Genomic DNA, 24838 nt, shown 5'->3' with positions numbered 1-24838 from the left:
CGTGTGTCGTGCCATTCTCATGGTACCTTGTGAACCCATAGAGGGAAGCTGCCTAGGGCACTTTGTTTGCTAATTTTTTTGGGCGTGTCCGTAGTATAACTTCTCTGCCTTAGCAATAAAAAAAATAAAGAGCTCGTTTGGTTCGCGGGAAGCATTTTTTCTTCTAAAAAAATGATTTCTGAGAAGTAGATTTCTGAGAAGAGGATGCCTGAAAAAATACTTTTGGCATTTTTGGTTGACAATAGAAAAATGACAGATGTTGGTTGACCATCCACTTTTTTTGAAAAAGTTATGTGTAATTTCTATTATATTCTTAATAAAAATTAGGTATTTAATGTCTTTTTAATGCTGAAGGATTTTTTTGGAAAAAAAATAAAAATGAAGTGATTTTCGGCTCACGAGAAAGTAACTTTCCCAAAAATACTTTCCGTGGGAATCATATTTCCATCGAAATACAACTTTTTCGTCTCTCTCGTTTGAAAACTCAAACCAAATAAGAGGCATCTCATTACTTTTTCATTGATTATACTTTTTTAATTCTTTTTTTCACGAACCAACGAGCCCAAAAAGAGAGGGGACAAAAAAAAAAAAAAAAAAAAAAAAAAAAAAAAAAAAAAAAAAAAAAGAAGGAGAGGAGAGAAAAGGTTAACGTGAATCACTTATTGGATCATTTGATGGTCTAACATATAGGGCCATGATCCGCACCGAGATGTACGGAAAACTCCGAACCAATGAGAGCACAGTCTAATATAGCGCCCCTGCCTTTGCCTCCGCCCTCAACGCCGCCGCCGGCCTCGCATCCATCCGCCTCGGTTGTCCCTATACGCCATCGCCCTTGTAGCAGGTCTCGCCCCCCACCCCGTCGGCCGTCGCTGCAAACTCCCTCGTTGCCACGTAGTCCAAGTGCGGCGACGTCATCTCCTCCCGCAAGGTGTTCGACCAAATGTCCCACCAGACTCGCCTCGTGGACGGCCATGGTCGCCGCCTGCACGACCAATGGCCATGCCACCGAGGTGGTGCCTCTGATGGTATGGCTGCTGGAGGAGGAGGAGCCGCCGCCGGGACTCGGCCGGTGGTTATATAAGGGAAGGAGGAATAAATGAGATAGATGGAGGAATAATGAGAGTTTAAATGTTTAATGTGGCGGGGATAACAATAGCATATAAGTAATATACAATCATTTGCTTGTTACGTGAGTAATAATTAGAAGGAAGTACGCTAAGCATGTACTGGTAAAATATTAGGGGCGGCAATACTTAATCATCCAAATCCGTTTAACTTGATTTAACATATTAAAGATCAGATTAGATTACCTGTTTAATAAAAAAAGTCAAATTGGGACCCGCAGATTTTTAATCTATTATGTATCTGATCCAGATGGACTGCCACTCCCATCCATTGCTTTGGTTACTAAAAGATAGGTACGTCAAGTGGACACCTTTTTTTTTTTTTTTTCCTCAAAAAAGGGGGGGGGGGGGGGGGGGGGGGGGGGGGGGGGGACCTCTCCTGCATAGCAACTCCACACTGGGCCTCTCTCCCACCGGAATATGTCCGATACGGATAGAAAGCACCCCTTACCCTCTTGGAGGTAGAGGCATACTTATATTTCTCATACCTTCCCCATCTCGCGGATGGCCCCACCTACGTGGCAACCTCCTTACGAGTGAGTACGTCATCCCGACGCCACCTTGGTACGAGCCGATCAGTAGTGTTTCTAGATCTTGTGTCCAGAGGTGGGGCATCCGGTTTTCGAATTTAATCGACGTCCGCGCGTTTTGAACTTGGAACCACTTGGTTAGAAATAAACGCTCCATTCTAACTGAGCTACCACATTGGTGGCAAAAGCATAGGCGACCCATAGTTTTCTCATCAGCTCCAAGGTGGTGATCACTGGGAAGCAGGGGCAGACACGTTTGTGCTGTGGTTAATGTGGGGGAAGCCGGTAGCGTCTCTTTTGGAATGAGGTAAGTGAAGTTTGTTCCGTTGCATGTTACGGTGAAGACTGCTCCAAGCTAGCTAGCCTAGCATTCATGCCTCCATTAAATGATTTCCAACCTTCCCTTAAATGCACCAAGCTTTATTAACCAAAACCTGCACTGTCTCTAGTACTTGCATCTAATGGAGGAAGAGAGAGAATGAGAGAAATAAGGGAAGAATAAGAGGAGTAAGCAGCACCAAGGAGAGCCAGACTTGGCGCTTAGGCTTTTATCGCTTATTATTAGGAACTGCGGCACTACCACGCTATTCTCCTGGCGTTCGTGCTGCCTCTCAGACCCATGGCTTGCAGGAAGGGAGAGCTTTTTCTTAAAATCTTGCTGTTCCTCAGCATATTTGGATCAACACAAGGTCTGCTTTTTTTTTTTTGCTTCCCCGAATACTTTAGATTTCATTTTTGAACTTTTGTATGCTTGTTATGTCTCAAAGTTTGTGAGAAAATTTCTGTATCTCAAAGTTAAAACCAGGGGAATTTGCCTCCGTTGGTTAGAATTTTAGGCGGCGGCCAGTTCTCTGAGAAGAGAACTACTTCCCATTTGGCATGAATTCTTGGAACCCCACCATCTTCCAAATTCTCAACCTTCAGAGTATCTTTTTACTCATCTTGGCAGTTAGTTTTCTCTAGATATTCTAAGATTTTGGTTCCCCTAACTTTTCAAACTACAGTTTCTGAAGTTTAGGAGTTTCTTCCTATAGGTTTGATTAGTTTCTTGTCCCAAATTTTTATTTTTATTTTTTGTTGTAAGATAAGGCTTCAGTTTGCAAAAGGAGAGAAGTTTTCGAGGATTTTATATATTTTTTGAGATGCTTCTAGGATTTTATATAAGAAAAAGCCACATGCATTTTTGCACTCCAAACGAATTGAGTCACGATGCGTACCTTTTTCCTTATGTATGTTCTCTGATTGGAAGCTAAGAACTCGAGCTAATTTACTGCATTATGTATAGATTAATTCTTTTTTCCTTTTCTTCCGAGAGAAAGCTGAATTTGTTTTTGTAGTAATCCTGATTGACATTTTGTTATAATTGCATGGTAAGACTTGAGATATGTGCTGAAGGCCAATTGCTTCCACCAGACAGTGCCATAGCCCATTTTTTATAGTTGAAGGTGGTTATGTACAACTCATATATACAACTTATATACAGCTAACAATACAGCTCATACACAGCTTCTATACGGCTAACAATTTTTAAGAGAAGGTAACACCCGGTAATTCTTGCATTGCAATTCTGAAAATCTCAAACTGGTTTGTTGAGATTGTTAAATCCGAGTGCAAATGTGTTTCCAAATTTCGAGTTCAAATCCTCCACCTCAGTCAAAAATTTTCTTTTGTGAATGAAGAAAAGAAAACTGGAAAAGTTGTGATGCATTGCTTTATAATATCAGGTAGGGGGTTCCACAAGCGGAGGCATCCACATCTGGAGAGAGCAAGCAGGTTCTCCTCAACACCACCACAAGGGTATGACTACATCATAGTTGGTGGGGGAACAGCAGGGTGCCCCTTGGCTGCCACCCTTTCTCAGAGATACAAAGTTCTGCTGCTGGAGAGAGGAGGCTCCCCCTATGGCAATCGCAACATCTCCTACTTGGAGAACTTCCACATCTCTCTGGCTGACACCTCTCCCACTGCTCCTTCTCAACCATTCATCTCCACCGATGGTGTCATCAATGCCCGAGCTAGAGTTTTAGGTGGGGCGACTTGCATCAATGCCGGCTTCTACACCAGAGCCAGCCCAAGGTATGCGTCCAACTCATCTCCGATCTTCTGCTCTTGTCTGTTATGTTATTTCCTTGTGCTGAATTGCTTATTAGTCTCTTCACCATGTTTTAATGCAAAGAAAAAAAAAAACCAGCAGCTGGTAGTACAGTTTATTGGCACCTATCTCTCCAAGTGAGAGGTTCCAAGTTGAAATCTGAGCGGTGGTTGTTGCCACCAGAGTCCTAGCTGAAGGTGGTGAGGTCGGACGGGCATCGAGTTTGTCTAGAGAGATTGGACGTGATCCGAGCTGAAGAGATGAGCTGGAGAACGGTTGTGGTGGCGAGTTCAAATTGGGTCTGGTGCTAGTGATCCGACCTGAAATCGAGAAAAGAAAATTCACTTGTCAGAGTTTGTCTGGCGGGAGACCACGTGATGCCTAAGATATAAATTTTGGAGGAAACAATGGAGATTTGAGAGAATTGCAGAGTAGGAGAGTGATTAAAAAGCCGACCTGGAGATTCTCTGGATACTGTTTATAGAGACTATAGAGTGAGGGTTACTGTCCATTACCGTGCGAGTTAGGCAGCAGTGAGCCTTAACTACTCAGTAAAATTCCGCATGTCACATGCACCATGAATAATGGTGTAGATCCGTCAATCATGCGGGATGAGCTATAACCGCCCACAATGTGCCCCATAAATAGCGGGATCATAATCATGCCTTCAACGGATTTTAACTATCTTTAATATGCTTTGAATTGGGGACGTGTCTGTGCTGCTAGTTGATTAGTTTGTGCAGGTTGGTATGATGGTTCATGTTGGCAAGTCGGCCATTGCCGAGGTCAGCAACTCGATCGATTGTAGTGATTGTTGGTTCAGTTGATGGTGAGGTCGTCACCTCGACCAATTGCTGAGGTCAGGCTATGCCGAGGTCAAGCTGATAAATATATACTATATCAATGGTGATAACCTCTTCTCAAAAAAAAAAAACACCAACAATATGCTTCCGAGTAGTCATTCTTTGGTTAGTTAATGTTAAAAATCTAAGTTTGAGATAAGCCTATTTTTGTCCGAGTCGCCGAAACATGAACAATTCAAGCTCTTTTGCTAGCACCATTTGACAAGTTCCTTCTATTTAGAGAAAAGCGTGATTTAGTATTTTAAGACTAAAATAGCGAGTGACATCTGAATTTTGCTTTACTGTTTTTTTTCCTGTTCTGACTGTCTCTTATCTTGTTCTCTTTGTACTTTCTTTAATTTTCTTAATTAAAGTGGCTTTGGTTTATCCTAGCTCTTCTACTGCTTTACCAAGGCCGGCATGCTTGGTTTAATTACAACTAGTAAAAACTTGCATAGGGCGGCCCCTCTTTTTTTGGGTAATGGTAATGAGGCCTTTTCAAAGTCTAGATTATCACGACCTCTTTGAAGTTTTCTTCTTTTCATGTGCATGCATATCTAGGCATCAAGATAATTTTTGCATCACCATGTCATAAAGTACTTAGCAACATTGTTCAACATTTTTTCTTTCATGCAAGCAATCTCTCATGACCATCAAGTCAACTGCTTAAGAAAAGCACTTACAAAATTTGGTTGCTTCAAAGACAACAATTGCTTGATGAGATGATAACTGCTTAAGAAAAGCATGGTCAACTGCTTAACGAAAAAGGCAAATGGGGGTTTCGCTTTGCATGGTTTTGATAAGTGATGAGATGATAACGACCAATTTCAGAAAGAGAACAATTTGTGCAAATCAGTAGATGTACTGGAATTAATAGACATTCACATTTTCTTTTCAGATTACACTATCTTCAATAAATCATAAAATATAGTAATGGAAAGCGATGTTAATTAGCTTATTCTTTGTAGTGAGGAAAAAAAATATTCAAATCATTGCTGAATTCATGAAAAAAAAAAACTTTTTCCTGTTTACTGCTTGTGTTCTTAGTTGAATAATTGATGCTGGCTAGCTAGAAGAAGCTTGTAGTATATAGCTGGGAAGAAAGACCTTTTTACTGCCTCCTGTCCATTAGACACCATCTTTTGTTTCCACTCAAAAACTCACTCGTCTGTCCTGATACAAGGGGGAGCCTAGTGGGCTATAAACAATCTGATAAACGTTCATAAATATATATGTTGTCTTCACTATTAATTCCAAAACTTGGCAAGCTTGTAAAACTGATTTTATTGCTATTATGGTGGTGGTGATGGTTGCCCTTGATGTCATGGAGTCTTCCTTCCAACCTCCTGCTTTAATTTCTGGTACTTGAATTCCAACCTCCCCTTCCCACCAACCTCGTGCTTTATTCAACCTTCTTACACCTTAATGAATGGAGCTGCTCTTTTGCTCTCCTCCCCTTAGCTTGTAAAGCTATGGGGATCGTAACTTCCACTAATTCAGGAAGCCAGAAAAGGAATGAACTGATCCGTTTAAGTTTTACATGGCTTCACAGCTACGTGAGGGAGGCAGGTTGGAACGGTGAGCTGGTGAATGAGTCATATCCATGGATCGAAAAGAGGATCGTTCACTGGCCCAAGATCGCACCATGGCAAGCCGCACTGAGGAAAGGGCTGCTGGAAGCTGGTGTGTCACCTTTCAATGGCTACACCTACGACCATCTGTATGGGACTAAGGTTGGCGGCACCATCTTCGACAAGCATGGATTCCGAAGCACTGCTGCTGATCTGCTCGCCGCCGGACATAGAAGGAATCTCAGGGTCTTGCTTCATGCCACAGTTCAGAAGATTATTTTCGATACGCAAGGTAGAGGCCTAAGAGCAATAACCCTAGCCGCCTTCTCTGAAATAGCAGTTATTTCAGTTGAACGTAGCGTGCTGGAAGTGAGAATAATTACCAACAGAACGAAACATAGGGATAAGATATCCTGGTCATCCATCATATATCTAACATGAAATCGATGAACAGGGCAGCAGCCCAAGGCAGTGGGAGTCCTCTTCAAGGATGAGAACGGCATGCAACACCAAGCAGTCCTCAATGATGGGGGGAGCAGTGAGATTATATTGTCCGCTGGTACAATTGGAAGCCCTCAGCTGCTGCTTCTGAGTGGAATTGGACCCGAGGAAGATCTCAAGAAGCTAAACATTCCGGTGGTCCTCGACAACCAGTACGTCGGAAAAGGCATGTCGGACAACCCAATGAATTCCATTTTCATACCCACCAAGAAGCCTATGAAGCAGTCCCTGATACAGACCGTCGGGATCACGAAGGCCGGTTCGTTCATCGAGGCCAGCAGCGGGTTCAGCGAGTCATCGGACAGCATCCATCGCCACCACGGGATCATGTCAGCTGAGGTCCGGCAACATCATCCACCAGCTATTTTATCCATCTTTTGCTCTCCTCTAATCCTTTTCTTTTTCAAAAGCTCCTACAACTAAACTGCAGCTAGCTCACCGCAGATTGGGCAGCTCTCCACCATCCCTCCAAAGAAACGGACCCTGGAAGCAGCCAGGCAGTATGCTAAGAACAAGGGGAGCCTCCCTCGGGAGGCATTCCAAGGGGGCTTCATACTGGAGAAGATCGACGGCCCGCTCTCCACCGGCGAACTCAGCCTCGTCGACACAAATGTGGACAGCAACCCCTCCATCACCTTCAACTACTTCAGCCACCCGCACGACCTCCGGCGGTGCGTCTACGGGATCAGGATGATCGAGAAGATTGTGCAGACGAGGCAATTTGCTAGCCTCTCTGATGATGACTGTGGCCACTCCATGCAGAGGTTGCTGAACATGAGCGTGAAGGCAAATGTGAACTTGATACCGAAGCACACCAATGATACCGCATCCATCGAGCAGTTCTGCAGGGATACAGTGACCACAATCTGGCACTACCATGGCGGATGCCATCTGGGCAAGGTGGTGGACCGTGACTACCGGGTTCTCGGCATCGCCGGCCTGCGGGTGATCGATAGCTCGATATTCTTTAACTCGCCGGGGACTAACCCTCAGGCAACTGTCATGATGCTCGGCAGGTATTAGCATTGTAAATGCTTAACAAGTTTGATCTTTCTCCATAGTTCTTAATTGCAAGGAGCTCTGTTTGCTGAATTCCCTAATTACTGATTGTTTCCATTGTTTTCGATATCCAGATACATGGGAGTAAAGGTACTCAGGGAGAGGTTAAGGAGAGCAGGAGGAGTACTGTAGCTCTCTCTGTGACTGATGTTGCGTTGAGAGAAAAAAGAAAAAAGAACGAAAAGAATGTATTGTACCAACTTTTACCAGTTTCATCTCGATGTATTCAAATAAAAAAACAAAAGTAGAGAAGAAATGGAAAATTCATCCGTTCTAGCCTCCTGGGTTACTCTGTGGAACAATGTATAGATTGTACTGTGAAAACTGCTGATGTCCTCTACCCCTGGCTTCTCAGGATCTACAGTGGTGCTTCATGTACGACAGCTAAGGAGTTCAATTTTTATTGATGATATATCGAAAAGGTGGGTGTTCAACTAGTTTCCTGTGGTTGCCATTACTTGGTTTCTCATGAAGTGTTTGCTTTCGTCTTCCTGCGAAGAAAGCGAGGCTGCTTTGGTCAGTTCCTTCGGAGTTACAAACTAGATCCTTAGCAGCTTAGAGGCTTCTTGCGGAAATTTTGGTATAATCTTCGTGGCAATGGCAGGATATGATTGCTCTTGTCTAGTGTGTCCAAGAAAAAACAAAAAACTTTTCTTCATTTGTTTCATGAAAGATATGCAGTGCCTATCAAATGACAAATTCTATATAGAGTTTGATTTCGTAGACAATATTTTCGTGAAACTTCCCCTCTCCTTCCTTAGGCCATGGAACGTTACCCCCCCCCCCCCCAAAGCCCCCCTCGGGGGGGGGACATAGGAGGTAATTTAACTAGACGAAAGGCCGGGAGGCCCACCCCCCGAACCTCCGGTGTTCTCAAACGGCGAAGCCTTACCGCTTCCGGTTTTGAATCCAATCCAGCCCTTCTCCTTTTCGGGTCTTGATTTGTCGTGTCGTTTTCATCGTAGTGGTTGACGGGGAAGAAAGTCCCGACGTTTTTTGGATTTATCACACATATATATGAAAACAGTTCAAACACCACTTCTTCTTTCCGGTTATCGGTGAAGCAGGTCCAATGCCTACTTTTTGGCAGGGTTGCATTCGAATATGAAATTTCCTCCCAGACCTAGTAAACTAACTAGCCCATGAAATGGAATAACCCCGTGGATCGAATGAAATAAAAGAATTTGACCGACTGGCAGAACTGGTTGAGTGCATATAGCAGTAGTCCTCGACCGTTTATATAGGGAGAGTCGAATAGGTGAAGAAGCAACCTTACTGAACTAGGAATCCGATGGATGGGAGGGATGATAAGAGAAGGCAAACCTCGCGAGAGGGTATTTGGTGAAGCTTTGAGGACGGGACAACAGTTGGAAGAAGTTAGATTGGTGGATTAGTGCAAGCAAAAAAAAAAGAGGGTTTAAAACTCCAACGAATAAGAATAAGTCTTTTACATGATTGAAAGATTCTTCCGAATCTACTATTGGAGTTGCTTCGAGATCTATGCAGCGATGAATGAAGAAGTTTAGAATGTTTTGAGATCTATTCATTATACAATTCAACAGCCGATATCGTAAAAGAAGATTGATCAATCTTCTGCGAAGGATACAACCCGAACCAAACTCCAGCCGCCATTATAAGAAAACATAAAAAAACATCCAATTTGCTAAACCACATGCTGCATTTCATCTTGTAAGATCACTCACAGCAGTTCAAAGGTCCCTTACTATAATTAGGTTCACTTGTACCATCTAAATATCCAAACATTAACTAAATAAGGCACTTGGGTCTAAGTTAATCGAATGAAATCACTGTTTTATTGGGTTAGGTCGGTTTGGATAAAATGGGCGATCTACGCGGGCCATTTGCTCCATTGAATTGCCAACTTTTTTTTTTTTGGGTAAAAAATTACTAAACCTTTAATAACGAAGAACACTTCTTTGAGATCCGTTTCTTGCTGAAGCTTTAACAGTCTCGGGGGAGTTGTCGATGTGGACTCGTCGAGCGGCAGCGCGTCCAATCCAACCTTCGCTTTCGATGTCTCTCGCTCGCTCGTACCAGCGATCTCACTTTCCTCTCCTCCTGGTAAGCGGAAAGCTAGGGTTAAGTCTCCGCGTCCCGATCTCCTTCTGTGCCAATCTTTATCGATGTAATCAAGAAATCAGTAACGAAACGAGCATTTCTTTCTCTAGTTCTTTCTTGAATCCAGATTTTTTCGATATTTGTATGGCATTACCTATCCTGATTTTCTGATTCATTTTCTTGAATTTAGATTGTTGCGTCGTGAAAAAGAGAGCGGCAAATTTGATTCGATTCGCATATATCACTGGTTGCTAGATTTTAATTATGCAAAAAAAGTCTCTGATGTTCTGTAATCCATAGTTCTTTTGCCTCGCGAATGCCGTCGATTAAACAGGCAGAAAAAATGCTGATAGTAGAATTGGTATCTAGCCTTATCAAGTATATGGGTGTTGTCCCTAGAGTCCTTATGTCGTCTTGCTCGGTTGTTCGGCGGAGGAAAGAAGGGGTAGAAGGAGGAGCGAATGGGTTTAGAAGGGACCATTCTTGGGAGCTTAGAGAACTTAGGAGCAGTGATGGTTAGAGAGTATTGAACGGTGCTGTGGCATTAGGAGGTTCCAGCTTTTTGGGTTTGAAAAGAGCTGATGGTTGAGTCCTGAGGTGCAATTGGTGGGTGGGGCACTTGCTGTTGGTATTCGGATCATTAAGCCTAGAAATTTTCAATACCCTTTTTCTTGGAAAAGAAAGTGGCAAGAAATTGTATTTGGTTTTCTTAGCGACATTTTGGATTGCTTAGGTTTTCAGTCTTTTGTTTTCAAAAACCCAAGAACAAAAATGAACTAGTCGGAAAAAACATGATGATTAAAGCCTTTTGTTTTTAAGAATTGCTTGTAAAGTTTCCGAGCTTTTGGAAGCAAATATTTATTGCTTTCAAAGAAGAGTGAAAATAAAAGCAAGGAATAGCAGAAGATTTGGTAAATTCTATCTTCAACATCAATCGCTAAGTTGTAGTTTACTAATTTGTAGAGAAACAAAAACTAAAATAACATGAGAGGTGCCCTTAGTTTTCTGATTATTTTGTATTTGATCTTTTTTTATTTTTAAGTGGCCTGTTTAGGAATGAAACACAATACTCGTACGGAGATTAGACTTGGAGATTAGACTTGTTTACATCAGCCATGGGACTGATTTGTAGAAAATTGCGCAATTGCAATTTGTTTGCTCGTCCTGAGGTGATAATGACTATGACTAAACTAAGAAACAATACAATCACGTAAATGCCAGAACAATGAGGCCAATGCATTCTCCTTTTATCCAAACAGTAGAGTCAGCCATGTCTCCAGTGGGTTAACAGACTTCCCTAGTGTTTTCTTAGCATTTTCAGAAAGTTTTTTAAGATAGCAATTGATACCTGAAATAGAATTTTACCAACTGACTAGCTTTACAGTTCTTTTATCAGCCTTTGCCCTCATTAGCTTATGGTAGAAGTGTAGAACAGATTGGTCAGAAACCTGACTGAATGGTTGGCCTACTGTTGCCTCATCTCCACCTGAGAAATTTGCAGTTATTACTCGTGCTAAAAAAGTAGATATGTCTGTACTCCCTCTTTTACCCTCTTTAGTTTAGAAGTACAATGTGTTCTTTATCCATGTCGTTTTTACCCGCTAAAATATTAGGAATTCACTGAAAATTCTGCTGCTATTTGTGGCCTGGAAAGGTTTATGGGAGATATGACTTGTCCAGTACCCAAGCCACCATGGGTGTGCAAGCAGCTTGCCATGAGATCTAATGGATGCTGAGCCCTCTCTTACTTTGTTTTGTTTTACTCTGCCGACAATGAAGCTCTGCAGCATACATTTAAGTTGGTACGATGTCATTAAAGCACCGAAAGAAATATCTCTCCCTGTGCTCGATCTGTTCTTTAGCATGGTCAAGTCCACCCACAGTTGACAAGCCAATCAGCTGCAGCCGACCGGTTTCTCTCGATTTAAGAGTAGTCTTCCAAGTTTCAGCTACTTGGGTAACGCCATATCTGAGGCTCATAAATGTGAAGTCCTCATGGAGATTAAGAAACTTAGGTGATCTAAAAGATCATATTCCAATTCCAGAAAGAGGCATTTCTATTTAGAAACCTGCAGCAATGTCCACTCTCTCTGCTTGCAGATGCATAATTCAAGGAGATGACACATTTGCCGCAACAGCCTACAGAAGAAACTTATACCTTCCATGGAATGATCCCTGAAAATGCTTCTGCTACGGTCAAAGCTCTGATCCTTTGTAATTTCCAAACATTTAGTTGATTTACTTCGCAGGTCATCTGAACCACCTTTTAAGAATTGTTATATGTAAGTAGATAGTATTATTACACTTCTATATTATTGAAGAATTGGCAATCCTGTCTCTACATTAATATCAATGCAAAAACTTTTTATGGAATCACTCTATACTCAATTCAAATGTCATTTTTTCTTACATTATTCATCCGGCATGAATAATTTCTTAATTAGTTCTATACTGTTGCCATATGTTTGTAAGAATGTTCTGTAGCTTTCTGCTGCTAGATACCTGGACGTTGTTATCATTTCCTTGTAGGTGTATTTCGTGAGGATGCTACTGTGGATGATCTCATTGATGTCATTGAGGGGAACCAGAAGTACATGGTGTATTTATGTTTATAACAAGATTGATGTCATTGGTATTGATGATGTGGACAATCTAGCGTGACAGCCAAATTCAATTGTCATTAGCTGCAATTTAAAGGCAAGACCTATTTTTTCTTATTTTTTGGCCTGTTCCTTTCTGCAAATAATTTTATCTTTACGCTGTGGTTTAATGCTGACATCACAAAATTCATAAACATTTTTATGTTGCCAATAATACAAGATTCTCAACCAACTCTAGTTCCTTGCAGCCCTTCTTTTTTTCGCTTTTGTTTAAGCATCCTTATGGGTAATATTCTCATGATGTATTACATCTGAATTTAGCAGATTACTGGCAAAAATGTGGGAGGAGATGGGGCTTGTGTCCACAGGGCCAACAACCTGATTTTACAGATCCTTTTGTCCTTTCCACATTAATTTGCATTTTCTTATGCACAATATGTATGCATCGAAATCTGAAATGAGGCAGTTGCTATTCACAATCTGCTTCTGTGATATTCAATCAGGATAGAGGTGGCTGCACAGTGGAAGACTTCTGTAATCATGTGCACAAGAGTTTAATCAAGTACGAGCGATATGTGCTTGTTTGGGGAACTGGTGGAAGGCAATATTCACAGCACCGCCGGCTTTCACACATCTTCATAATGAAAAGACGTTGTCCAGATAGTTAAGAAGAAGGTTTTATCCTGCTATACTTTCACTTGTCACTCTTTCTTGTTCAAACAGTTCTAATTCTTTGAACGACTTTGTCATTTACCTGTTAACAGGGCTTTGTAACCTACTGCCTCACATTTTAGCTACTTCGAAACCATTTAACCTATCACAATGAAAATCATTGAAGTGTGGCTTGTGTGTGCAGAATTGATTCTTGTTCTTTCTTGCTGTCTCCATCCATCTAGCTCGCACTCGAACTTGCTATGCTTATAATTTACTTTCAGGAAAAGGAAGAAGAGGGTAGAGGTCGGTTCGAGTCACATTCCAGAGCCCCTGCTCGCATATCTGACAGAGAGAAGAAGGCTCCTTTAAAAACATGATTTGTAGGCATGCATTCATGTGCGATTGCATGTCTAGGTCTGGGATATTATCTCTGGCCATCCAAATCGTCAAAGCATCTGTATCTACTTGAAGAGAATGGTATATATATACCTAGTGGGTGAAATCATCCTGGGGAAGCTGAAGTCAGATAAATTAGTTTAGCTGGCTTAAACAATTATTATTATTATTTTTTGAGAAAAGAAACTGCAAATGGGCTCGGACCTCCTCTCATGTTGTGAAAGTGGATTTTGGCTACTGTGGCCTTCTTTAAGATCATGGTGCAGACATTTGACTATGCTGGATGGCGAGATCGAGTGAGTGGGAATGTGGAATGATTCTATATGTATCCTACTATGCTCGAACTTGTGATTTATTATGTGTTTGAAGAATGACTGTTATTATAAAGATTTGTGCTGTAATTTTTGGTTCTCTTGGCGTGTTTTTCATCTCAGCGAAGATACCCGTTTGTATCTCCAGGTTGCGACCTTATTGTTCAAAACAATTTTGGGTTCTCGGCTGTTTATTTAGCCTGAAAAATTGGGTATTATTGGGTTGGCTATGTATTTATTTACTGGACCCTCCCAAAACTGTAAAATTATTTAATGGCCATAGCAAGAGTTTGGAGCTAAGCCAGTGTTGTCGGCATCAGAATTACATTAGGGTACGCTAGAAGTTTTTTTTTTTTTTTGTTGGTACAAAGGTAGGGTAGTAGAATTAGTAGAATGCCTAACTCAATACAAGGGTTTAGGTTGCCATTATGGTACAACATTAATTGTTATTTTTTGGTACAAAGGGAGGGTACTAGAAATAGTAGAATGTCTAACTCAATACAAGGGGTTAGGTTGCCATTATGGTACAATGTTGATTGTTATGGTCTTGATGCAATGGGTTTGGTTAGGTCCGAGGATTGATGGTAGGTAATTATTTTGGCTGATATCGGCCTGAAAAATTGGGTATTATTGGGTTAGCTAATAGCTATGTATTTATTTATTGGACCCTCCCAAAACTGTAAAATTATTTAATGGCCATAGCAAGAGTTTGGAGCTAAGCTAGTGTTGTCGGCATCAGAATTACGTTAGGGTACGCTGGTAGATTTTTTTTTTTTTTTTTTTTTTTGGTACAAAGGCAGGTTAGTAGAATTAGTAGAATGCCTAACTCAATATAAGGGTTTAGGTTGCCATTATGGTACAACATTGATTGTTATTTTTTGGTACAAAAGTAGAGTAGTAGAATTAGTAGAATGCCTAACTCAACACAAGGGGTTAGGTTGCCATTATGGTACAACATTGATTGTCATGGTCTTGATACAAAGGGTTTGGTTAGGTCCAAGGATTGATGGTAGGTAATTATTTTGGCTGAGATCAGAGATATTGGTTTGAAATATTTTCTTTAGCTAGCTAGTGTTATTAACAATTTTGCATGTTCGGAAAAAAAGAAAGAGAAAAAAATAGAATGTGTTGCAGTTTAATCTGTTTAGAAATAGAATTAAAGTGTAATTTAAGAGTTGAATTAGAGAAAGGCAGAGAACCCAATCTATGTGAAAGCGTATCTTATTAGATTAAATAAGACAGATATTCTCGGTAAAAAAAAAGATGACAAATCATTTTATATATAATGTAGTATTAAAAATTAAAATAATATTTTGAAACAGTAATTGATTAACCTAATTTTTTTATATCAAAGCACAACTCTCGTTGGATGTTTCGGCTTCCCAAAATCGTCATGCCCACTCGAATCGGCCGTAAAAATCCGGCACGCACGAGTAACTCGCGGCGGCAATTCACCAGCTGCCAGCTGCGCCGATCCGGTCTGCAACGTGATTTCGATGACGTGTCGCCTTGGTTTTGGTTGATTCTACGTCATCGAATGCTCGCGGCAGCTGCATTCAAACTAACAGCACATACAGCAAACTCCCCTTCTTCCCCCAAATCTCCAGCTCTTTCGCTCTTTCGCTCTTTCGCGAGAGATGGGAAAGTCGTCCTCGGTGATATTAATCTACACAACCCTAGCTCTCCTCCTGCTCGTCCTTCTCGCCTCTCTCTTCTCTCCGACAAATCTCCACCACCGGCACCGGCCCCACCGTCGTCTCGTCCTCCGCCAAAACACCTCCACCTCCGGCGGCCGCCACCACCCGCCGATCCCCTTCGACCCCATCATCTCCGACATCGAGATCCGCCGCGAGGACAAGCAGTGGGAGCGGGAGCACTTCTCCATCCCCCACCGCGACGGTCAGGGGGAGGCCGAGCCCGAGTGGGAGGACTTCATGAACGCCGAGGACTACATCAACGACGACGAGCGCTTCAACGTCACCCACCGCATCGTTCTTCTCTTCCCCAAGATCGATCTGAGCCCGAGCGATGGGTTCGTGAGTTCCGATGAGTTGACGGAGTGGAACCTCCGGCAGGCGACGAGGGAGACGATGCACCGGACCCAGCGGGACATGGAGCTCCACGACAAGAACCACGATGGGTTTATCTCTTTCCACGAGTACGAGGGCCCCACCTGGAACAGACATTCCGATGGTCGGTGAGATCCCTGTTTTGCTTCCCCCCCGCCCCCTCCTCTTTTTCGATTTTGTTGTTAATTTCTTTTGTTTCGTATTTTCGTGAATAAGTTTGGATGTTTAGCGGGATTGTCCAAGAGTCTTTGTTGATCAGATTGTCTGTTCTTCTCGCCGTCCTTCTTTTAATCTTTGATGTACTCAACCCTTTTTGGCTCAAAGCTCAAATTTTTCTTTATCATTAATCTTCTCCAAAATCTAAGTTTTCGTTTAGAAGCTTCAACATTGGTTTCTTTTCCCCACCTTTTGCTAATCGTTTAATGTACTTACCTTGTTTTCTTTGATGTTCAAGTTTGTACTTACCCTTAAGCTTCCACTGTTTTATCTGAAAAGATTTTCTTTAGCATTAAGCTTCGACATTGATTTACATGTTGTCTCATCTGTATATGTTAAGGTAATTTGCAGCCATTATGACATGAATCAAGTTGTTAAACTAGAACAGTTATTTATGCATGTTTGATCCTTTGAATGCATCATGCTTTTTGAAAGTCTTGTGTACTTATGCAGAGGCATCAAACAATTGATGATCTGGTAATCTAATCTTAGTATGGGGTTTTGAAATTTGCTAGATAAGACTTCTTCTGATAATGACATGGGTTGGTGGAAAGAGGATCACTTCAATGCTTCAGATGTGGATGGGAATGGTCTTCTAAATCTGACGGAGTTCAATGAGTTCGTTATCTACTCTCAGTTAGCTTTATTTTTTTCGTAATTTACTCTCGCACTGATTCTGTTTGGGCAATGTTCCTACAGCTTCCTGCATCCAGTCGACAGTAATAACCCAAAGCTGATTCAATGGCTCTGTAAAGAAGAGATAAGGTAACAGTATTCCCTTTCTTCCCTCTTTCATTTTGACAATACATTATTTGCAATATCTAATCAATTACTTTTACATTTTTCTTTTACAAGCATTTCGAGGCAACTATACATTTGGCTAAAGTGTAGGACTGCTGTTAAATCTAGTCTGCCCTCCCCCCCACAACACAAAAAGGGAAAAGAAAAATCAATGAACATGTCTTATGTTGTTGCTTAGGTTAGGTTGATGGATGGAGAATTATTGATTTATGAATCAGGAAAATAATATTAATATTCTATACTGTTGATACTTTGAGAAAATTGAAGTTCCTTGACTTCAATTGGCCTTTTTTTAAGTCTTACAGGGTCATAGGAAGTTGTTTATTATGTATCCTAGAGAAAGAATTTTAAGTTGACTTAGGATAATATGTATACCAAACTTGAGCTCAATTCACATCATGATCACATGGAACTAATATGCATTTTTGCATATTGAACGTATGCAGATCCTATCTCTATGTGTGATACATGACAATTGAATTTGTGAAACATCACATAAACATGGAAGGGAGGACCCTTCAAAATTATGTAAATAATTGATGGTCTAGGATGCGTTCTCAAGGCCAAGAGATTTCACAAAATCTTATATCCCTATCTTTACTACTCTATTATATATACTCCGAAGATATAATGCTCTTCATTAATTAAAATCGAAGCTTCAAAGTTTTTGTTTATAACTGGTTTCTTATGTGTAGTATTAAGTTAAACTGTTCAAAAGTTTGAATGTTCATCTATGAAATTCTTTGACATGAAAAGTGAGAACTTGTGTGATGATCATATAGTGTTTGCACAAATCAAGTTTGGGACTTATACTATGTTATTTGTATATCATAATGAATGTAAAGCGTATGGATGTCAGCAAATCTCATTTCTTGCATAATCTTACTTTTTAGATGAGAAATGCTCTAAATAAGTTATTTTGGGCTTAGATGGTGTTTATTTTGGTCACTTGGAACTTAATCATTACAAAACTGCTAACAAAGGAAAATAAAGAAATTAAGAGGTTAAGAGTTAGTGGAGACTAGAAGCCCACTATTTTCTCTCATCTAACAAGTCAGCTAAACAAGGGATGAAACAAAATACTTGGCTTTGAATTCTATGATATCATAGTACACATCCTAGCATAGATGAGTTGTGCACACTTAACATTTTGAACTTCAATCCCCACATAGAGGCTCCAAGTAGGTAATATCAGCATCAGGAATCCAATAACTTATCAGATATCCTTATCCATCATCCTCCATTTCTTTTTTTGTGTTTATAATTCCTTTTATCAATACACCTTTTCTCCGGATCTCTGAGTTTGTACTCTCTTGACTCAAACAACACCCTACTTCTACAAAAGCTACTCATCTTAGAAAATGTATTGCTTGAATCAACAATGCATAAGCTTGACATATCTGGAGAAGATGATGTGTTGATGAAAGGATTTATAAGAAAGGACAAGTAGGAGTTATGTGTATGGATATTACAAGTTGATGGATTCTGTAATGCTAGCATTGGTTCATGGTCTGGTTTGTGAAATTTGAAGGTCAAGTTTGAACATAAGGGGGTGCACATCTAGGCTAGGATTTGTTGTATTGTCTAGTGAAAACCTGAAGTCAGGTCCTTCCTTTATTCCTTTTTTTTTGTGTGTGTGTGTGGTGCTGGTGGTTGGGGGGATAATTATGTGAACAAATGATTGGCTGTATTAGATTTGTTGGTTTTTTTCCAACTGTTTTGATAAATCCTAACTATTTGGCATTTGCATGTAATAATTAGTTGCTGCTTTTATTATTTTTTTAATGTACTTTTTCTGTTTTTGGTTTGATGAGAAAGGAATTTAATTTTGAACCACTACTGTTGCAAGTCATGATCTTTCATATAACTCATTCAAATTCCTTTGTATATCTGTCTTTCTTAGACCCATTAATAGTTTGATATAGATGGATATAGTACACACACCCACATACATCAGATCCATGGGTGTTCTATACCGATACATAGCCGTAGTCAGTTGAGGACAAATTCCGATTTTGCATGCTTTTATGCATTTTTCAGTAGATGCTTCTGACAATATAATAATAGTCAGAGCATAAGATACGCACAAATTTATTACATTTATTGTTTATAATGACAACAATTGACATCGTTAACCATAAAGATTGGATGTCTTCCAGCACAGTTAATCTAACAAGATATGAATTCATATGGAATTGTTGATAAGATTATCTATGTCTCAGTATCAGATCAATATTGTTTCATGAAGGCTTTTTTTCTTTCTTTCTTTCTTTTGTCATTGTGTTTTGACAATCTGTAATGGAGGTGACAAAAAATGTTTGAATGTATCAAAATTTTCAAGATTCATTGTGTAGTACTATGCATTTTTTCTTAAAAAGCCAGCCTTCTTTATTTAGGACTGGTAGTTCGTACATTAGCCATTACCTATAAGGGTGTAGATGCATATGTGACCTGTTACATCGGCCAAGTTGAAGAATCCATGAGACATATGAGAAAATTATTATGTTTTTGTGGTTTAAAGTATATGTCTTTATTTGGATTACTTGGCCATTTATATGGTTCTATAATGCTAACTGTAAGATAATTGCTCACTGAATTCTTTCATTTTCAGGGAAAGAGATAAAGACAAAGATGGAAAGCTTAATTTCAAAGAATATTTTCATGAGTTATTTGATGCAATAAGGGATGATGGTGAAATTTACAATCATTCTGATTCCTCAATGGAGGAGGCATCAGCAAAGAAGTTATTTACGCAGCTTGATCTGGACAATGATGGGTACAAACCTGGAGTGCTATCTTTATGCTGACTTTGATTGAAAAGGAATTTATTGGACTAATTAGGAGGGTCTGCTTTCTATTTTAGATTTTTATCAGATGATGAACTCAAGGCTGTGATTGGTATTCTTCATTCTTCAGAGCACTACTATGCAAAACAGCAAGCTGATTACATTGTATCACAGGTATGGGTGCTAACTCTTCTACAATCTTTGCTTATGCATGTGCATGGCTGCCTGGATTTAAATTATATAAATATTGATTCAACTTGGTAATGTCTAGTTGATAGTATCAGAATTTTAGCATTCTTAAACTTTGGAAATCTTCAGTATTGTGTCCTCTGACCTGCCTTCTTGTACTTTTGAGCTATTGCTGAACCTGTGCTTTGTGCTTGTTTATGTACCCTTCAGCCTAGTTTTTATCTTGTTGCTCGACATATTTACCGTTATTAACAGATTTCATCAACCCTAACAAAATGAAACACACATTCAAGATTTTTGGACTTCTCTATGCAGACTTGACTGGGGATGTAACATGCCATTCTAAAATAGTGGACAGTGCCTGATGGTTCTATAGTATCTTGTATTCTGAAACTGATTAGAACACCCACATTAGTGTTGTTTGTATATTTTGATCCTTCTTAAGAGTGGACAATGGGGTGGTTCCTATCAATGCGCATTTGGTGTATATATATTGCAATTTTGATGCTTATGAGTCAGCACTATGATATGGTGATAGTGTCCGGTACAGTCAACACTTGATGTTTAATAAATCAGTTTTTCTGTATGATGATATTAGCTAATACCAATTGGTTCTACAAGTACAATCTTTTGATTTGAGAATCAAGAGGAGTGATCTTTGCCAATATTTATTAGGCATATGTGATCCAATATGACACTCTATATGACCTCTACCGGGCAGAGTGATAGTGTTCAGCACAACTGATATTTAACATGAATGAGTTTAATTGAAGTTGTTTAAAGAAATTTGATTACATTTTAGGGTATCATCTTTGGTTAAAAGTCATATTTCAGATCTTACTGCTAATATGATCCTTTTGGGCCTTTACTTGCAATCTGAGTATATTACCAGCCAAAATATATGATCGGGGTTCCTTGATGAGGCTCTTTATGAGAGAGAGGGGTACCAAGCATATTCTTAATTATCTTCTCCTTTATTTCTCCCTGTTTTCCCTGTTCCTGAGGGTATGTTGGCCTTTTTCTAGTCATATTGCATACGATCCACTTTGTTAAGCAAACTGTCAGATAGTGGATTATGGTGGTTTATTATTTGATGTTAGAAGTTAGAAGACCCTGCTCATATTCTTGAACCATTTAGTTGTATTTTTACATCTCCATTTTTGACCTTTCACATTTTCAAAGACCAGATCGAGAGGTTGTGTTTCTGATATTTCTGTTAAGTTTAATGTCATTATTGGTGAGAGGTTCATGGAATAAACTTTTGGCTACTTGAGAATGGCATTTTTAGGCCTTGGTCATTGTTGTAATTCGTAAAGGTCCTACTTGGTGAAGTAGACTGGATCTGGTGTTTTCAGTTATCAATCCACAATCAGTTGCAGTTTTAATCATTTGTCAGAATGCACTGAATATGAAGCTTCTGGATTTCAACTGATTTGCGGAGTGTTTTCAATACTGCAGGCAGATTCCAATAAAGATGGGCGGCTAAGTTTGAGTGAGATGATCGGGCACCCCTATGTATTTTATAGTGCTATTTTCAGTGATGAAGAAGATGATGATTATCATGATGAATTCCGTTGATACTTTTACAGGTGCGTTGTGGGAACAATGTTTTTAATGGAAAATCTTAACTACTTTCACACAATTCATTTATTATCGGTCAATTAGTTTTGCAGGTCGGTAATGAGAGCAGTTGAAAAATATGTAAGTTCTTCCTTCATACACCATTTCTTTATGTGAGTTCGTCTCATTTGTTCTATTTAATGTTAGTTAATCCTCATGATCCTTACATCCTGGGAACCTATTTAATTTTGATTTTAAGATGCCTGCTTTTATTGACAGATCACAATTTCTGTTTGCTCTTACAACTATCAGCAAATTGGCAGTCAAGATATTTGTGCTGGAAGTTACACCTGCTAAGCATCTATATTCCATATATGTACATTAGAAGAGATGACATTTTATTTAGTCAATGTATTCTAAAAATTTTACGCTACATTAGATTATGCTCGTTCTTGCCCTTGATGTTAACATCTTGTTGCTCAGCTGCTGCTGTTGTGTTGGCTAGAGAGCTCACAGTAGTACTATGGAATTTGCACAAGTTGCAGCTGAGTTGGTTGTCTCCAAATGGATTAGATTGGGTGAAGGTTTTCTCGCCAGTACATTCTTCAGGGACAGAGCAGATGCCAACGCCTGTAGTTGGTTTTCCGTAAAGATAAAACTAGGATGCCATGTTGAATCCAAGATTTATCTTCATGGATTTTATTAAAGCATTTCATCAATTGTGGTTCGGTGGATATGTTCAATTTTAAATCATCGTGACGCTTTAGCAGACTCGTTAAATCAGGCTCAGGCACGTAGTTTTGAAGTCATTACATTTTTTTTCAGGCCCTCGAACGGAGTTCCTTCCCAAACCCGGGACCCTTCTATCTCCAATTAAAGCAAGTCGAATTGACTGGTTCAGGCTAATTTGGTGGAAATGATGCCTTCCCTGTTTCCCTTGCAACACAGAGGTAAGCACCGGGCAAACCTTATCTTTCTTCCCTTGCCTCGGTGCTGAGGAGTGATTGAACTCAAACAATGAAACAATGATTGAGTAGTCGAACATCAATGGGCCACATTTATGCCCACTGTGTAGTGAGCAACCAAAGAAAACAAAGAGGCCTGCTGCTGAGTGCTGGAGATCATTGCACTACCACACATGAAGAGCACGGATGATGCATGGGGACGAGATTAGGCAACAAGAGACAGATGGGGACCTCAAAAGCCAAAGGGAATCCTAGGCCACTGTCACCTATTTTTTAATTATTGAAAGACAGCAGGCCCCTTGTTTATTAAAATAATGCTATGCCACACCATAACAATGCTTTTGGATGAATCCCATCCACTTCAACAGCAGAGCTACTAGATTGGAGAAGACAACCTTGAGATCAGAGAATCAAATTAGCAGTTGGGAAACCTAACAGCGGTATAATATATTGAGAATGTTCGCACGTCTACGTGGGGGTTACCTCTATAAAACAAATGATTTGGTCTCGTGGGAAAGTGCATGGGTCCCACCTGTGGCCAATTCGGACAGGCAATGTAGTTTGCCCTTTGAGGCCACCAAAGGTGGGAAACAGACGGCACTGCTTGCTTTAAAATTTAACAGGAGGTAAAATAACATATGTACGTAGACTGGCCATGCAGTTGAAGTATGCCTTCCTCCGTGCCAACCTCCGGCTGCAACGGACGCTTGGTGATGGAGATCGAGTCAGTGAATGTGCTCAGTGATCCTTGGCTTTTTACCACCCCACCGAACAGCCTGCTTACCTCATTTGACTGTTAACATGTTGGAGATCATCTAATGGTGAAAGACCTAATGATTCAGGGACCCTTTCATCCGCCAGGCATTTGGAGAGGTTTGGCAAAGAAACTGGACAACCTAGGTTGGAGTATTACGCATGGCGGACTAGAGACTATACAAGGTTTTCTGGAGTGGTCCACCTGATAAGAGGGACGTAGGCTTGGGTTTGGAAGGTTGGTACTCATCCGAGAGTGGCATTCTTCCTCTTGAAGGCAGCTTGGAATCAGCAGCTTCCCTGCTGTAGTATCTTGCACCGCCGGGGCATTCATAGCACTCCAGATTGCGAATGGTGCCCACACAGTGGGAAGACTGAGTCATGTGTTGTTTGAGTGCCCGAGACCCATGCATGTTTGGAGCCGGGTTCGTGCACCCATCAGCTCTCTCTCTCTCTCTCTCTCTCTCTCGCTTTGATTCCTTAGACTCGTTCCTGCAAGTCATGAGGGATGATGTGCACCACAAGAGGTAGGATAATCATGCTTATGCTTCATATCATGTTTTTCTGGCCAGCTAGGAATGGAAGACTCTTTCAGGATGTAGATCAAAGTCCCCATGTGACATATGCATAAAAGCCCTCACACAAGCCGATGAATACAGCCGCACCAAGACTATTAGTGGATCGAGGCTTGCAGGGGAAAGCTGGGTTTCCATTTCAGCAGTTACCGCAACTCATGATTCTCATCCGGTTACGGTCTATCTCGATCACCTGAGAACCTGCGCTACTGAGCTTTCTTAATATTAACTTTGATGGTAGCGTGCTGGATGATGAAGCACGGCGGTGCTGATTTCATTATTCGCAACTGGAACTCTAGTTTAGTGGTGGCTCGGAGTGTTTAATTATATGGCACCTCAGTTGCCCTAGCTAAATTAATAGGTGCTTTGGAGGGGATCTTCTATGATATTACAATCTTGAGGGCTAATCGAAACTTACCTGAGGGTGACCCCAAGAGAACCATTAGTTGGATTAACATCGTGGATGGACATGTAATTAGGATTTATCCCCTATTGGCTGATCTACCGAAGATGATTTTGACGCTTTCGCCCATTGAAGCAAGTTATATATACTGGGAAGTTAACGATGCGGTCGATTGGGTTGCTTCTCATGTTAACCATCATTCTGGCAATATCATGTGGAGCTTTATCTTCGTGACTCTTATGGAATTTTGGAATATTTTATATGTTGAAGCTTTTGGTTGTATTCACGCTAGAATGATATGATTCATCTGTTTCATAAAAAAGAAGGAAAGATTTTTGCCGATTTGACTGAAAGCACTCTATCAATCCTAGCGTCTCATAGCTTAGAGGATGAAAAAAGTTAAAAACATATAAAAACGGATTCAGATGAAGTAAGAGCCAGGTAAATCCAATTCAACCCAGAAATCTCTGATCAGCTATTGAAAGTCCAGCATTAGTTCCATAATTTTCACGAGCTTAAATTTTGGACACAAACTGACCACCATAGTTTTCACAGTACAAATTCGATCTCGTGCAGTGCACAAGAAAGCAACAGAATCAGAGTGTTTTAGAATTTTTAGAACTAAAATTACACTTCCTCTCTACTCTAGTCTCAGCTGTATAGATCTTGCCACAGGTTTTGGGATTGATTCGCTTCCCCACATATATTAAATATAATGAATCTGAGTAATTTATGCAACAAAGTCACATTGTTGACTCT

At 40.4% G+C, this 24838-nt stretch overlaps 2 protein-coding genes and 1 long non-coding RNA gene across 5 annotated transcripts; all 3 read left to right on the top strand.

Annotated features, from left to right (window-relative positions):
* The first annotated feature begins 1956 nt into the window (after positions 1-1956).
* Positions 1957-8002, top strand: LOC103721497 (protein HOTHEAD-like). The gene is made up of 6 exons (XM_008811740.5): positions 1957-2346; positions 3382-3733; positions 6144-6454; positions 6617-7002; positions 7108-7679; positions 7797-8002. Exons 1-6 carry the CDS (start codon positions 2277-2279, stop codon positions 7852-7854), a joined length of 1749 nt encoding a protein of 582 aa, XP_008809962.4. The 5' UTR covers positions 1957-2276; the 3' UTR covers positions 7855-8002.
* A 1662-nt stretch (positions 8003-9664) lies between these two features.
* LOC103720067 (uncharacterized) lies at positions 9665-13256 on the top strand. The gene is made up of 3 exons (XR_016396565.1): positions 9665-9804; positions 12331-12498; positions 12726-13256. It is a non-coding gene; the product is annotated as an uncharacterized LOC103720067 (long non-coding RNA).
* Positions 13257-15307: 2051 nt separating this feature from the next.
* LOC103721485 (uncharacterized) lies at positions 15308-21921 on the top strand. 3 transcript variants are annotated; one of them, XR_005513801.3, is made up of 8 exons: positions 15308-15955; positions 16563-16665; positions 16747-16812; positions 19460-19624; positions 19712-19808; positions 21282-21412; positions 21497-21556; positions 21663-21853. XR_005513801.3 is itself a non-coding variant. In XM_039131247.3 (8 exons), the coding sequence occupies exons 1-6, from the start codon at positions 15400-15402 to the stop codon at positions 21399-21401; spliced, it is 1107 nt and encodes a 368-aa protein (XP_038987175.3). In that variant the 5' UTR covers positions 15308-15399; the 3' UTR covers positions 21402-21412; positions 21489-21524; positions 21663-21853. The 3 variants fall into 3 exon arrangements, 2 of the variants coding, with proteins under 2 accessions (XP_038987175.3, XP_038987174.3); XM_039131247.3 differs by having other exon boundaries at positions 21489-21524; XM_039131246.3 differs by having other exon boundaries at positions 15309-15955; positions 21497-21524; positions 21663-21921.
* The last annotated feature ends 2917 nt before the right edge of the window (positions 21922-24838 follow it).

The sequence above is a fragment of the Phoenix dactylifera genome, chromosome 9 (assembly GCF_051530095.1).
Source record: "Phoenix dactylifera cultivar Ajwa chromosome 9, Ajwa_hap1_PhDact_Kaust_v1.1, whole genome shotgun sequence".
In the NCBI taxonomy this organism is placed as follows: Eukaryota; Viridiplantae; Streptophyta; class Magnoliopsida; order Arecales; family Arecaceae; genus Phoenix; species Phoenix dactylifera.
Note: the sequence above shows the minus strand (reverse complement) of the source record. Positions and strands in the feature narration are given on the sequence as shown.

What these genes read in the sequence shown, in the direction of transcription:
- LOC103721497 (XM_008811740.5), top strand. Translation starts at nt 2,277, where the DNA reads ATGGCTTGCAGGAAGGGAGAGCTTTTTCTTAAAATCTTGCTGTTCCTC. An exon ending in GATTATTTTCGATACGCAAG is followed by an intron (nt 6,455 to 6,616) that starts GTAGAGGCCTAA and finishes ATCGATGAACAG; the next exon opens with GGCAGCAGCCCAAGGCAGTG. An exon ending in ACGGGATCATGTCAGCTGAG is followed by an intron (nt 7,003 to 7,107) that starts GTCCGGCAACAT and finishes AGCTCACCGCAG; the next exon opens with ATTGGGCAGCTCTCCACCAT.
- LOC103721485 (XM_039131246.3), top strand. Translation starts at nt 15,400, where the DNA reads ATGGGAAAGTCGTCCTCGGTGATATTAATCTACACAACCCTAGCTCTC. An exon ending in CTCTGTAAAGAAGAGATAAG is followed by an intron (nt 16,813 to 19,459) that starts GTAACAGTATTC and finishes TTTCATTTTCAG; the next exon opens with GGAAAGAGATAAAGACAAAG. An exon ending in CTTGATCTGGACAATGATGG is followed by an intron (nt 19,625 to 19,711) that starts GTACAAACCTGG and finishes TTTCTATTTTAG; the next exon opens with ATTTTTATCAGATGATGAAC.